This window comes from Raphanus sativus, unplaced genomic scaffold (genome assembly GCF_000801105.2).
Source record: "Raphanus sativus cultivar WK10039 unplaced genomic scaffold, ASM80110v3 Scaffold0907, whole genome shotgun sequence".
In the NCBI taxonomy this organism is placed as follows: Eukaryota; Viridiplantae; Streptophyta; class Magnoliopsida; order Brassicales; family Brassicaceae; genus Raphanus; species Raphanus sativus.
Genome location: NW_026616221.1, coordinates 12,978 through 28,261, shown reverse-complemented (window position 1 = coordinate 28,261; position 15,284 = coordinate 12,978). Strand labels below are relative to the sequence as shown.

The 15,284-nt window shown below is 36.9% G+C and overlaps 2 protein-coding genes and 1 pseudogene across 2 annotated transcripts; 1 reads left to right on the top strand and 2 right to left on the bottom strand.

Moving 5' to 3' along the window:
* Positions 1–682: 682 nt before the first annotated feature.
* Positions 683–5,704, bottom strand: LOC130503288 (beta-adaptin-like protein C; annotated as a pseudogene).
* Positions 5,705–5,981: 277 nt separating this feature from the next.
* Positions 5,982–7,890, top strand: LOC130503290 (uncharacterized). The gene is made up of 8 exons (XM_056997965.1): positions 5,982–6,268; positions 6,360–6,381; positions 6,481–6,537; positions 6,624–6,705; positions 6,870–6,965; positions 7,088–7,212; positions 7,299–7,317; positions 7,417–7,890. The coding sequence occupies exons 1-8, from the start codon at positions 6,169–6,171 to the stop codon at positions 7,636–7,638; spliced, it is 723 nt and encodes a 240-aa protein (XP_056853945.1). The 5' UTR covers positions 5,982–6,168; the 3' UTR covers positions 7,639–7,890.
* Positions 7,891–8,325: 435 nt separating this feature from the next.
* LOC130503289 (uncharacterized) lies at positions 8,326–10,890 on the bottom strand. Its single transcript, XM_056997964.1, has 3 exons — positions 9,779–10,890; positions 8,617–9,159; positions 8,326–8,538 (listed from the first exon to the last, which is right to left on the bottom strand). Exons 1-3 carry the CDS (start codon positions 10,670–10,672, stop codon positions 8,434–8,436), a joined length of 1,542 nt encoding a protein of 513 aa, XP_056853944.1. The 5' UTR covers positions 10,673–10,890; the 3' UTR covers positions 8,326–8,433.
* Positions 10,891–15,284: the final 4,394 nt, after the last annotated feature.

Here is a 15,284-nt window from a genome sequence, read left to right as displayed (position 1 = left end):
AAGAGATTTGGTGAAAAATGAATGTGATACTTTTCCAAAGAAAAAGAGAAGGAAATGGATGTGATGACAAATTAATTTATATTAAATAATAAATTATAGGTGTGATAACAAATGGAGTGAAAATTAGAAAAATGAATGTGATACTTTTCCAAACTTGTTTCATTATTTTGAGAATCTTATTTAGATTTATTAATATATAATGCTTAATGAGATTTTAATAAATTTCAAATGAGAAACATTTCTCATATTCTTTCTAAAATTTAATAATTTTTAAAATATCCACTAAAAACAATGGACATGTTTTCAAAAGAACTTATTATCAACATTTAAATATATTAAATTAAAATATAATCCAGTTTTAATAAATATTTGTGATTTTAATATTTTTTAATATTAGAAGTTTCAGATTTTATTAAACTTTAATTTAACTTTAACTAAATTAATATTATATGAAGCTGAACTAATACCAATTTAAATAAATTAATGTCAACATATATATTTTAACTTTTGAATAAAATTCATATTCTACAAATTGTTCAAACTGAAACTTGTCATTTTTGATGTGCAATACTAAGGGAGAAGGATATTATCCAATCTAAAGTTTAGTAAGATTTGATTTTTAACGAGTTTAGGTGATATTATATGAATTGGAGAATTCAAAATGATTTTTATTAAACCACTCTTGAATAATAAGTCACTAAATAATAATAATGTCATGTAATAACACAAGTAAATCAAAAGCTTCAGCACATAATACGCAACCACAACAAAAACAAACAAGTATAAATCAAAGAAAGCTCTTTACGAGTGGGTCCAAAAACAAAAATTAGAAACAAACAGTGAGCAAATAGATACCAAGCGAGGGAAAACAAAAAAAAAAAGAACATATCACTCTTACTAACAATAAAATGGTTACCTTTCGAAACATTGTAAGCATCATAATCAAGGCATGAAGAGCATTTCAAGGGACTCAAAGAAGAGAGGAGCTATCTCAGGGGTTGGAGTCTTGACCGCACATTTGAGACCAGGTTGACCCACCATGGCCGTTAACTCGATCAAGAAAGGTACGCCTCTTGGGACTTTGGCTGATAGATACAGCACGTCTTGGTTTCCGTTTTTACGCTTTGCTATGAAGAACATGTTTGACGCTGCTAGCGAGTCGAGTGTTGACTCCACGCTCGTGATGGTTATCCCAGGGAAGTCCTTCTGGACCTCGTTTGAATCCGGTAAAGACCTCCACGTCTATATCACAAAACAATGTTTAATATCTATAGTACACAATTTTTCCATCACAACAGTCTGACTATGATTACTAACATGCTGATGTGGTATTGTTGATGCACGTTTTATATCATATATAAGGTGTTTTTACTTACCTCGAGGAAGGTTCCGCGTTCCATCCTACCATCTTCTGAGAAAAGAGCGTGAAGTACAATCTTATCAGTAAAGTACCAGACGGGCTGCTGATTATTTTTGACAGCAACTTGCAAAAGAGAGTTGGTCGGCCCGGCAGACATGTTCTGGGACAATACCATTGGCAACATTGTCCTGGCAGATGCCCCGGGTTGCAGAGGTTGAATCTATAACAGTACAAAATCCAGACATCAGTTTCATGAATCCAGGATAATATAAAGCGCGTATTCAATGACTGCTACCTGAAGAGGTTCTGCAGCTGCAAGGCCAAATGAATTTTTGTTGAACTGAATCATGAAGCCATCAAGAACCGACTGCGAGTTGTTCTCGAGGAGCATGCTGTAGAACACTTGACCATCTTGTCGGGTTAACTGGGCCCTAATCTGCAGACCTTGACCGCTTGATGCTGGCAGGACAACAGGCAGCTGAGGACTGCAATCAAGGTTAGATGATCCGATGAGTTACATTTACGAAATATATAAGAGTGAGTAAAACCAGTCCATTGCACTTTTACTGCAATAGAAATTTTCACAATTCAAGCCATACTCACCCTGAGGGATTTGTGTAATCATCTACTGGGACAATTGCAGCATCATCTGTCCCCATTAGGTCACCTAGGGAGATCAGGCACAGGAGCTGGAACAGCCGCTACAGGAGCACCATGGGATTACCAGATATCTCTGTTTCGCTCCCTTCCACATAGTCCTCATCTTTTCCTTCTGAACTGTGGGTTTCAAGCGGGTTACAAAAGCCTCTGGCGGCTTGTGATACACAGAGACAAGGTGGAAATATTTGCGAGCAGCTCTCACCAGGAGTGACGGCTCAAGTTGGTTTGAGTCATCAGTAATCACAGGCTTTTCAGCTAAAACAACATCCTTCGCCGCCTAGTCAAAAGAAGAACACTCGTGATTGTAGCTCAGCTCAGTGTCCACTGTCCAATGTACTTGAACTAGTTGAGTGGTATTAACATATGAAGGAAAAAAATACCTCGGGATCAGTAGATAGAAGACGCCAGTAGATGTATGCACGATCCCTGAGATCAGGATTATCTGTCTCCACAGTAGCATTATTCAAGACAACCTGAGAATTTGAAACATGGCAAAAGGCAGGCCTGTCGTCACATACATGTTCTTGAATTGATTAGGATAGAAAAAGGTGGTCATGGCAGAACCTGGATCATTTGTTGTGGGCCTTCAGTTGGCTTCTTCAGAAATAGTTTGACTGTGGCTGTAAGAAGCTGCAGCTGGACCTGTGCTGGTTCTTCAGGGAAATTCTCCAGGAAGCTTTCAAGAAGTTCGTCAGCATTGTCGATTCTCTCAGCATATTCACCAATTATCCAAATCATAGATGCCTAAGAAGATGCAGGAGTATGAGTTTCACTGATTTAACATATTCAGGAAGCTTCCAGCTACTTTACACCACGCAAATAAATAAATTGTATTACCTTAGCTTCTGGTTCATCCAATGTGTCTAGACTCTCACATAGTGTTGCAATTATGGACTCATAACTGCACGTTGTTTTGAATGAAATAGCCAACATTAAAGAGCGTTAGACCACTTTAATATGCCAAAACAAAGAAAGTCGAAAAAATCAACTTACGTGTTTGGATATCTTCTAAAGATATCTTTGATGACTATAATAGCCTCTTGAACAACGTAGTTTACTTTGATCTTGATCAGCTCAAGTAAAACACTGATGCACCGTTCTGCTGCTCTTTCCAGTTTGATGGCACATCTGCCTATTGCACGAACTGCCTTCCGAACAAAATCAACATCTACTTCCGTGGCATACTCTTTGAACTCCAGAAGAACCTACATCAGCATGTTCCATAAACCATCATGATACGCAGCAAAACAAAAGAAAAAAAAAATTGGACAAACAGCAGATAATCAAGTGTATAATGCCAATGACTACCTGGTCTATGTTTCTGTCAGAAGCAAGTTTTATCATAATCTCCAACTTCTCCATCTTGACATAGATCGGATCATTATACTTGCAGAAGAACACCTAAAAGAAAAACGTAAAGCACTATCAATACATATAGCAAGCAGTATGCCAGTATATCAATTGCTTATTCTGAGAGTCTACAAGACAGGACCAAACTACCTTGATTTCATGGGCAAGAATAGTGGGCCTTTTCTGAACAATAAGGTTAATGTTACGAAGTGCAACATATTGTATCTCAGGTTCTGCAGAAAGCAATGTAACTAGGGGAGGAGCCATCTTCTTGCAAAGATTTCGAATTACATCTGTACTAGTAATTAGCTCCATCTGCTGAAGGATCATCTACAAAAGCTCGCAGAGAAAAAGAACAAAAGAGGAATAGCATTACAAACAAGTTTGACTGACAAACAGTTGACAGTTCAAGGAAAAATATTTTCTTTTGAAGTGTCACCTTAACGGCTGAAAGCACGACAGCACAGTTAGCATGTTGTAACCTTGGAGTTACTCTCTCAACAATATTTTCAGCTTCACGAGGATCAGCTGCTTTATACCTTGACAGAGAATCTAATATAAAAACTTGACCCCACCTGTGAATAACACGTATGGCATTATAAAGGTTGAAATCTCTATATATGTGTATTCACAAAGCAAGCAAGAAATAAATAATCGTTTATGCATCCCTTCACCCAAAGTTCACAACAATGACTATTTATATACACAGAGAACCTTCAATAACAATAAATGAACAAAGACGTCCTAAACCGCCAAAATTTTAGATACACAATAAAAAGCATAGCTAAACTTATGCTATAAAACAACAACTAAGTCATTTAGGAAGTCAACAGATAACGGTGATCTGACAAAAAATAGTCAATCAGACACAACATGAGTGAAAGTAGGAAACCAAAATCAGGAAAGACTTACTCAGTACATTCGTTCAAAGCTGTAAGGAGCTTAGTGAGGGTAACACTATTAATTTCAAAGATGGGACTAGCACTCTTGTCTTGTATCTCAGCAAGGGCTGCGACAGCATTTGCAACAACCATAGGATTATTGTCAGATATTAAATCCTTCAAGGCTTCAAGGAAACCCCTATCCTCGACTAACTCAGCATTTATGTCAAACAATTTGGCAACGCAAACAGCTGCTGTCTTGCGGACATATGGATCATCATCCTGAAAAAGGCAGGCCAGGAAAGCCATAACATTTTTCAGTGTAGATTAAAAAAAAAAAAAAGTAGTGACGATGTTGATACAATTTCTAGTGGGGCAAGGTAGGATAAAAAGTCCACACCTTTAGGCATTTCTGAAGAGGATCGCACAGATATTCAGTGATCTTATCGACACGAATGCATCCCATGGTCCGCACAGCCAAAGCGCGGATCAAGGGATTTGGATCTTGTGAATCCTGCCGAATACAACAAAGCGGAAGTTAAAAAAAATGGAGATATTTTTGGTTGGGTAAGCTACATACAGAAGAGAAGAGTATTAAAAATATAGCTAGAGGAGAATGGTGTTAACCTTAACAAAAGTATTAACAGCGAGGATAGCAAGATCAGGCTGGCTTTTGGCGTAGTTAATGAGATACAAGTAAACAAGCTTCTTGAGCTCGAGATTCTCAGTTTGCATGCAATTGAGGACATCGGTGAAAAGAGAAGAAACATCCTTTCCAACAGTCATAGCCGCAATAACCTTCTTAACAGCATCTTTCCTCTTATCCTAAGGAGGAGCACAAATAAGCAAAAAGAAAAGAAAGGTTTAGGAGAAACGCATCATCTTGAATCAGAGTACTATTTGCATAAAACTGTAGACTTATATGCTAGACATTAATAATTATACAGAAAGCTTAATACTTTTTGAACAACAGATCAAAACAGAGGTAAGGCAACAACCACAGATTCCTACTATAGTAAGTGGACTAATGCATCCTCCTTCGTATCCAAAAGCATATTAAACTTGAAAGAAGAAAAAAAATGATGATTCAACAGTCACTGATCGTCCAACCAATAATATAATGTACGGATCAGATTGAATCCAGGATCGTATAGATCTAACGGAAAATAAATTGTTAAGGATTAAACGAATCATTGAGGAGAGAGATGAGAATCGTGGAGAAATGGGGACCGGATCACAGATCCATAAAAGAAAGAGTGAATGAGGAACCTTGTACTGTGAATTGAGCTCTTCCTTGAGCTCAGGGATCTCTCCCTTCTTCGTCGTCGAGAAGTATTTCGAATCATGCCCGCTCATTTCTCCCTCTCCTCTCCTCTCCTCTCCTCTTCTCCGAGAACGATGTGTGACAGCAGAGCCAAAGACGAAGATGGGAAACTCTGCACTTGTTTTTTTTTTTTCTCAAACAATAGGCCTTAGTTCAAGGGGCCTTTTCGTAATTTAACCACCATTCTGCTGTTGAATCCGGGCATTCCGGTCTCCACAATCGAAACTCGGTAAATATTTCGGTTTGGTTTAATTATGATTGGATTAACAAATTAAGGTTAATTTCAGTTACATCCTTATACCATTGATATTTTACTGAAAAGCCGGGTAACTTCGACTAGTCAACGTCAGTTACCATTAAGAGAGGGGAGGGGGGGGGGGGGAGAAGAATGGTCGAAACGAACGAAGGTCTACTGTCGTTTCCTTTTTTTTTATTTTGTCAAGTTGTCGATTAAGTGAGATACACGTTCATGAGAATAACTTGATCAAACTCTCTCAAGACTTTTCTCTAATAAGTCTCCTGATCCTCATCTTCTTTCTCATTGAGTACTCACTTGGTCGTTCGTCATCGAGAAATCAGAGATACGTGCGAAAATGGCGCCAAAGTTCGACACGGATATGATGCAGGAACGACAGAACTTCCGTAACGTCTGGCACACTGATCTCACTCACACCATCCAGGGCGATACTCCCTGTAACTTCTCTAACTCTCTCTCTTCTCTCCTCTGTTTGATCCAGTTTGGGTATTGATCAAATCCTTTTGCTGTCTTTGTTCTCCTTCGCAGATTGCTGTTTCGCGTTGTGGTGGTAAGTTTCTGCTTTCCATCTGACAGCCTTTTTTGGTAGATTGTAATAAGTAAGACTTTTTGACCTTTTGTCTGATTTTTGTGTTTTCCTTCCTTGCAGTGCCCCTTGTGCATCATACTTGCTTCGCAAGCGTGCGCTTTACAATGACATGTCTAGGTACTCCACATATTCCGATTGATCCATTCCCGGTTCGGTTTTATCTTTTGGTTTAAAATGTATCCTTCTTAATTTTATCTCCCCAGGTACACATGCTGCGCTGGTTACATGCCCTGTAGCGGCAGGTGTGGAGAAACCAAATGTCCTCAATTTTGCCTTGCCACTGAAGTCAGCATCTTTGTTTTTTTCTTTTCTTGTTATAGAATGTTTCGTTATTACAGCATCTGAAAGCATATAATCTCATGCCTGGTTATGGGCTTATTATGATGCCACTCCCATGAGTTGTTAGATATTATTATAAAAGTTTACTAAATAGCAGAATGATTTCGTAGGTTTTTTGCTGCTTTGGAACCTCTGTGGCCTCGACTCGTTTCCTTCTTCAAGACGAGTTTCAAATCCAGACGACTCAATGTGACAACTGCATCATTGTAAGTATCCTTAATTTGCCACGCCGGTTATTTAAGACTCACGAGCAGTTAAAAGTAGGAAGAGTAGAGACTAATGAGAAATTAGTGTTGTGATATATATAATGTCTTATTTGGCTTTGTAGGGTTTTATGGTTTGCCTCAGCCAAGTGGCTTGCATATTCTCCATTGTTGCATGTATCGTTGGCATTGATGAGCTTTCAGAAGCTTCTCAGTTGCTCTCTTGCTTAGCTGACATGGTGTACTGCACGTAAGATTAATCTCCTCATCTCTTATCTCATTTTCATTCTCTCAAACTTCTCGTCTCTGATGATCATGTTATTGCTTCATTGGCAGGGTTTGCGCTTGTATGCAGGTAATGTGATGATAATATGATATCAACCTTACTCAAAAAAACTAATATTACAGAGTCTTCCTGATAAAAATCTTTGTTCATTCTATTATGGTTATGTAGACACAACACAAGGTGGAAATGGACAAGAGAGATGGTAAGTTCGGTCCACAACCAATGGCTGTGCCTCCTCCTCAGGTAATGTCACGCATTGATCAAGCCACTCCACCTGCAATCGGTTATCCTCCACAAGGTTATCCACCTCCTGGCTACCCTCAGAACCCTCCAGCTTATCCCCAGTACCCTCCTGGTCCGGCTTATCCCCCTCAAGGTTACCCAAAGTAATCACTCTTTGTCTGGTTTGAATATTATTTCATCTTAAAAAAAACAAAAAAAAAAAAAAAAAAAAAAAAATATTTCATCTTTCTTTTTTGTTCATTTTTGTATATGCTGTGCGCTTTTCAAAGTGTTGAATGTTTGCGGATCGTTTCGAGGTCATTGTCTGGTGTATAAGACTTTACCTCAAATCATGTTGTTATCTGAGACGTCCCTCTTGGACTCAATCATGTGATGTGTTTTTTCTTTTCTTTTGATTTATTTTTTCTTGGGAAGTATAGAGTCCAGATACAATTCACCGACGTATATATATACACGTGTATTTCACAAAAACCAGACCGCAAAATATTTACTAAATTCTTTTTTTGGACAACAAAGCTTTCATTTAAAAAAGGCTGAAAAAAAAATTTACGAGGGGAATGGATTTGGGCCAGACCTCAAACATATTTTAGCATATAAATTCGCAGGCCTATTCACACCTCTACTGATGAAAGAAAAAACGCAAGAGAGAAAGAAAGTAGAAGAGATCGTTACAATGTCGAAAAATATTCCGTAGAATTCAGTCGGTTTCCGTCCCGAAAATAAAACTCCGATGAGCACTTGAAAATCTGATCGAAGCCAGATATGGGTGATGTCGAGGTCCTAAATTCTAATTGATGAATTGCTTTGGAATCATATGTTGAACTACGACGGATCTGAATGAATAAAATTTTAAATATCGTGGCATGAAATTACAAGAAGCCTAAAAACTAATTCCTCTTCTCTTTCAAAAATAAAATCAATACAAAAAAAAACTAAATAAATTTACTTTACTTCAGTAACTTCACCTTCTCTACATACACCAACATTGATCCATAACGTATTATTCCTCTTTGTTTGTAACACTCTGCAACAGTTCCTCCTCGGTGACTGTACAAAACACACATGAGAGCCATGTAAGTCGATAACACTATTCACATGCTAAACAAATAACGTTACGTTACTTACCCTTTCCCACAGATGAGGGTCAGGTTTCTTGTAAACCACGATGGTGTTAATCTCCCCCGGGTTTGACATCTTCCACTTACAATACGGATGCGAAACACGATGTCTCGTGTATTCGCTAACCGTCGTGTTCAGCTGCTTGTCGAACTTCGTGGTCGACAAGTAATACACAAACGGTTTTTGGCACGGTTGCCGACTAACCGGCCTAGTGTTGAATGCGTAGGCGGTGTAGTCCGCTCTCTTGTACCAATTCAAGAAAGTTCTCGAAGGCATTTCCATTTCCCTGGGAGAAAATATCCCTCGGAATATTTGGACCGCGTAGCCCCACGAGACCGAGACGGTCCAGCTCTTGTGCTTGTCGTAACATATAGACTGCTGGAGAAGCCCCGCTGAGTCTAGCTTCATCGGTACAGTTAGCTTCTCGAGGGCACGGACTCGGGTCGTGTTCGGGAAGATCGGTTCAACAACGTCGAGGTGGTGCACTGAGACGAACGGTGTTACTGGGTGTGCGGCAAGGAGGCCGAAGAGGCTCCCGTAAACGTCGTACTGAAAACGGAAATAATACAAACTTAAAGATGTTACAAGGAGCGTGAGTTTCACACATCATATGTGCGCCTAGGAAATAAATGACAGAAACAAAATAGAAAAGCGGGTCCCACTATTACACCTGTATTCAACCATCTAACTAAAGTAAATGGACACAAGACATTGAGCTACTCACGCGCCGCTTTGTCGGTACCAAACCACGGAAAAATTCGCCAAAACAGCATCGAAGCACAAACAGAACAAAGAAACGAAACTGATATCACTACTAAACCAGCGTGAAAGATTCTTACAATAAACATTATAACATTGAAGTTTAGTACTAAAACCATTGCCTCTAAAACTACTCTTTTTTGAAACTTTTTCTGACAAAACTCTTAAAAGTTTGAACTTTGCTGAAAAGCTAACTACTTTGAATGAAACCCACTTCAATTACCATCATTACCTTCAAAGACCCATGTCACAATATCACTAAAAAACACCAACTTTGCCACTAAATCATTAAATATTACTTATGGTTTCTACATTAGGACTTAACAATCATCCACTAAATCCTTAAAAGACAAATTCACCATACAAGTTTACTATCAAACTGAAATATTCAGAGAAAACTTTGTCATACCTGGTGAAACCCAAGTTCTTTAGTAAGTGGAACACCGAGTTCAGCCATACAAGCTTGCATGCGATCGTCCGAACCATACAAGGCAGGATACCTCTGTATACACCGATCCTGCATCTTGCTCAGAGCCTTCGCCAAAGGGTAGCTAATAGCGAACCCTCCTCCACCGTACGCCATCCCGTACGAGAAAAATATGTTCTGCAGATGAGATTCCGACAGGCTCCCGATGTAATACATCTGCTCGTGGTCGTACTTCCTCAGCACCCTCACGAGATTATCCGTGACGAAAACAGTGTCGTCGTCGCCCATCACGAACCACCTCACGTTCTTCGGACCCAGACGCAGCATCTCCGACACGATCCTCGAGATCCGCAAAGCCGAGCGTTGCCCTTGCTTGTTCGTGTAAGGGAACGAAGCTGTCCCGCCGGAGATTTTCACCGGAGGAAGTAGATCCTCGTCGACATCGTGGCTAGAGTTCGTCTTCTTCGTTACCTCTTTGTCTAACCAGACGTAGCCACGCATGTGTTTGGGTCTGTACCAGATCTTGATATACTCTTTCCTCTGTTTCCATAGCTTCGCAGACGCGGCGATCCCGAACACCACGTGGCTGAGATCGGTTGGCTCGTCTTCTGCCTTCTCTTCCTGCTCCGACTCGCGCCGCCGTGAAGGTAGTAGTGCAGAAGAAGAGGAGGAGGAGAGGTTGGTGGTGGTGGAGAGGGTGGTGAAGGTGATGGAATCGTCGCAGGTGCGTGAGGTGGAGACGAGCTTGAGCATGTAGATAATGTAAGTGAAAGCGACGAAGCAGATAAGCCAGACCATTAGTTTTGGACCGGGTTGTCGGGTCGCCACCGGCAACGTTCCGGGTTTCTCCGAGGAGTCTTTCTGGTTACCTTTCATCCTCCCTCTCTCTCTTCGAGCTTCTTGATTCGGACCCCCTGAGGAGAGAACGAAACCGAAAAGAGTGGATCTTTGATAAATAGAAAGATTAATGTGAGTGAGATTGGTGAGATGTCCTGAGAAATCGAGGGAAAAGACAGTGAGAGCAAAAGGGAAAGAAAGATATCGAAAGACAGATTAAAGGGTTGAGAGACAGAGAGAGAGAACGCAATTCAAAAAAGGAGGAGATAACAATATTAAAATAAACAAATGGGGTTGTTGTCTTTGTTTATTAAATTTTTAATGATTAATTTGTTGTTTGATAATATATTAATAAGATTTTATTTGGTGAATTGGTGTTACCGCGGAACAAAAAAGGTGTATGTGTTTATTATTGAAAGTTTTCATAAAAATCCCACGTGGATTGTTCGGAACTATCTACGTGTCACTTTTTGCTCCTAAATCTAAAGCCAAAGCTGCGTCGTTTCGTAAGCTCGGTTGTGGCTAAATAATTTACATTGGCTTCATCGTTCTAATTTCATAAAAATCGCAAAATAAAACTTCGGATAAAAAAAATTTAATGTGACAATTATGAAGCTTCAGCGATGATTGTTTCTACTGTTGGTAGAGTAGACGATAGATGATTGTAAGTTGTATCCTGATGTTTGGCGTTTGTTAATACATGATATTAAAGTATAGATAGATTTGGTAGAGTTTATTTCCTCCTTTTGTTGACTATCAGATGAATATGATTAGATAAGAAAACGTATCGAGTTTCAAACTTTTTCCATAACTAACTAAACAACAATTCGTAAGAAAACGATGGAACTCGTTGTTTTCTAATTTTGTTTTGAATTCGGTAAATTAAGAACTAAGAAGATCGACGAGAGGTATTTTAATTTGCACCATTACATCTATTCTATTAATTCTTCAACATGACCAATTGATGCAAGGTTATGTCCAATTATTTATTTATTTTAGTTACAGAAATAATATTGAATAGATTAATAATATTGAATTTTGTAACTTCCCCTTTAGTGTCAATATTCTCGCAACCACTTTCGTATTATACACATATAGTACTCGACAGTTATAAAATATATTCAGCATCTGATAATAAATATCTACATGATCGACTAATATGTACATATAAATTCGGTTATTTTAAATGATTATTTTATCAACATATAATAGCTTGCCTGTTCATTGCAAATGTAAGAATTTTAAGTGTTAAAAATATTTTAAAATTATTATAAAATTAAGTTTTAAATCTTAAAAAAATATAAAAATATTATAAGTTATTAATAAAAAAGTAAATTAGTATCCTATTTAATATTATTACTAGATTATGACATGCCCTTTCAAAGGGCAGATATGTTTTTTGTTTAAAATTTTTCTGAAAATTTAAATTTTATGTTTCAATTTTTTATAGTTATTTTATAATTATAATTTTTTATAGATATAGGTGTGGTTCAACTATTTTAATAAAATAGATTAAAACCTCTTATTAACCATTTAGGAGAAATATTATACCAAGAAAATCACAAATATAACTAAAATCACAAATATGACTTAAGAACAAAAATATAAAAATTAAATTTCTAAGAAGATATAAAATAAAAAATATATCCGTCCTTTTAAGGCGGATCAAAAAAATATAATCTCCTGATAACCGCAAAATTAAGCGGAGCAAATACAAAATTATTTTTTCGGATTATGCGGTCAGACTTTTTGACCAAAAGAAATTGAAATCCGCAAGTTGACGGGTCAGCGAACCAGGTTTAACATGCAACCCAGTCCTAATCGAACGTATACCAGATCAATTTTAAATTGCAATTGTTCAATAAAATGTATTTTGATTAAGACTTTTTCACAAATATAACCATAAAAACACACACAAATATGAAAATTAAAATTAAAACAAAAAATATACCCGCTCTTTTAAAGGCGGGTCAGAATCTATTTCTCCTTTGAATTCTTGATTGCTACCGTTGTTGTCATCATCTTATTAAATTATGCTTTAAAATAGAATTAAGAGAAGAATAATAAAAAGGTGTCTCTGTGCACCTGCTCTATTCTCTATGATTATTAAATCTGGAGAGCTTTGGTCCCAGCATTAGGCAATGGCACAGGGATGTCATACTTTATGTTCCTTTCAAATGATTTGGTTTATAAAATTGCTCCCAGCTAAATTATTTCTTTGCTATTTTATCTGGAAAACACGTTTGTAAACTTCAAATATAAATCGGCCAAGCCCATTAGCTATGAAACACATGCTCATTGTTGCCTTCACAGACCTTTGCTTATACATCTCGTAAAGCAAGCTTGGGTGCTATTTTAACCACATAAAGTGTTATAGAAGAGCAGAAATTTCAGAAGTCTTTTTGATGCTGATCGTGTCTTACTAGTTATTGAGCATAGTTTCAGATACATCATCAAGTATTTCTATAAAGACGTTAATGCTATCTGGAAACTAGCACCTATTTAAAAGTAGTTGTTACTTGTTAGAGATGACGAATTGTCAACAGATATTCAGATGTTTCCTTACATGTTTATTTCTATTGAATATGTTTTTCAACGGACTAGCTAAACTGATGGGCCCAGATTGGTATGGTTTATAATGGGCTTAAATCTTCATCAATATGACCTAACGTTATAATTGTTGTATCGAACCATACTTTTTCTACAGTTTTCTAAAACAATCGATGTTCGGTGCCTCAGCGGCTCAGCCTCTAGTCACCTTGTTACAAGCGGGTCGATAATTACCTTTCAGTATTAATTCTTCGTCCCAGTTGAGCATATAGCCGGTATTAGAGTCTACTAGTTATATACTACTCAGCTGTTTTTTATTGCCAATCTTTTCGCATTTTAGATTATAGTTTCTTCTCAACTCGAGTCTTTACTTTCCAATTCAAAAAGTATGGAATTTTTTTTTTAATGTTTAAACGTTAAAGTAACTCGTTGCTTAGACTAACAAGGAAAAAGAAAAGTCTCGAGCTAAGCTAAGTTCGGCATAATGGATTGTATATAGATTCTTTTTTCTTAACTATTAAATTCAGTATTGGATTCATTATCTCTCTTTATCTCTCGTGCACTCCAACCACTATCGATCAAAATGTTTAGTCGGTTGCTTCAAAATTCCCCGTGACTTGTGTATCTCCTTTTTCAGTTTCTCCCATTTAATATTAATACCAACCCCACTTACGTCATATAAATAATACATTTTCACAAAGGACTAAAAGATTCTTCATATGTTAAAGGTATGTTACATCATTCCGTTATACTGGTATAATATGTTCATATATGTATTTATATAGTTTATATGCACACACCTCATATAAGAAGGAAAAAAAATTTCAAACCTACAAAAAGAAAACGTAAATTCTCTTCAAAGTGTTAAAAATGTCAATCAAATTGCGTAGCCGTGAATTATACATTATGGGAAAAGTAAAGATGATATTTCCTTTGGATATACTTTTATTAAAAATAGGTATAAGTTTTTGCACATGACGAAAGACAAATATCTAAAAACAAAGTAGATAAGAAAAAAAAATTATAATAAGTGTGGAGAAGATAAAAAGATACCCAAATTTAAGCAAAAAAAAAAGATAAAAAGATACATCATGGGTTCATGCTATTGCTGAGTGCCTGAGGCTATCTCACGTAATGGGCAGAGTATTCGTGGCGTGCAAGCGGACATAAAAGCTCACATCATTAATCAGAGTCGCTTAAAGAGGTCCTATTTCAGACATACATCGTCCCACTTCAAAAATTGAAGTTTCTAATCTATCAGACTCATCCCTCTCAATTTGATTGAAATTCTTTTCTGTAGGGTAAACACGAAAATTAAAAAAATTCACTTGTTAAAACATTTTAGGTGTTTAGGTATATACGATAATTATATGACACATATGAGAGACATCCACAACGGCACAACCTAACATACAATCATTTTTCAGGCAGAAAGAGTATATGACCACCTATTGTAGACGCAATGGTACACTAATCACACTTGGTAATGTTACAGTTTTTAATTGACAAATACATTATTTTCTGTCATTTGCTTTGCAGTATGTCTTTTCTTATCCGTCAAGTGTTCCCTGCTAGAGCCATTTAGATTAATTAGATTAGGTATTGTGTTACAAAAAAGGAGATTAATTAGGTTAGATCAATTCAACTAGTAGGTTTATTCTGGACAAGACTTGGATTCACTCCCTATGGTAAATCTTCAAATTCACTACCTCTCTAATAACCAATTAAAGTGTCAACTAGATTAATGATTAAAAATATTAAATAATTTTTTCAAAAATCAAAATAATTAAAAAAAACAAATAGTGTCCATTTTAATAATGCTAATATCACTATCTAATCCATAAACTCAAACTCTATACCCTAAATCCAAAATTTAAACCCTAAATTATAAATTATAAATCCAAACTCTATACCCTAAACCCAAATTCTATACCCTAAACCCAAACTATAAATCATAAACCCAAAAACCTGAACTTTAAACCCAAACCTATATCCTAAACCCAAATTCTAGACTCTAAACCCAAAACGTAAATACAAAATCCAAACACTATACCCTAAATATTTGGATTAATATTAATGTTGTTCTTTTGAAATTTAAGGT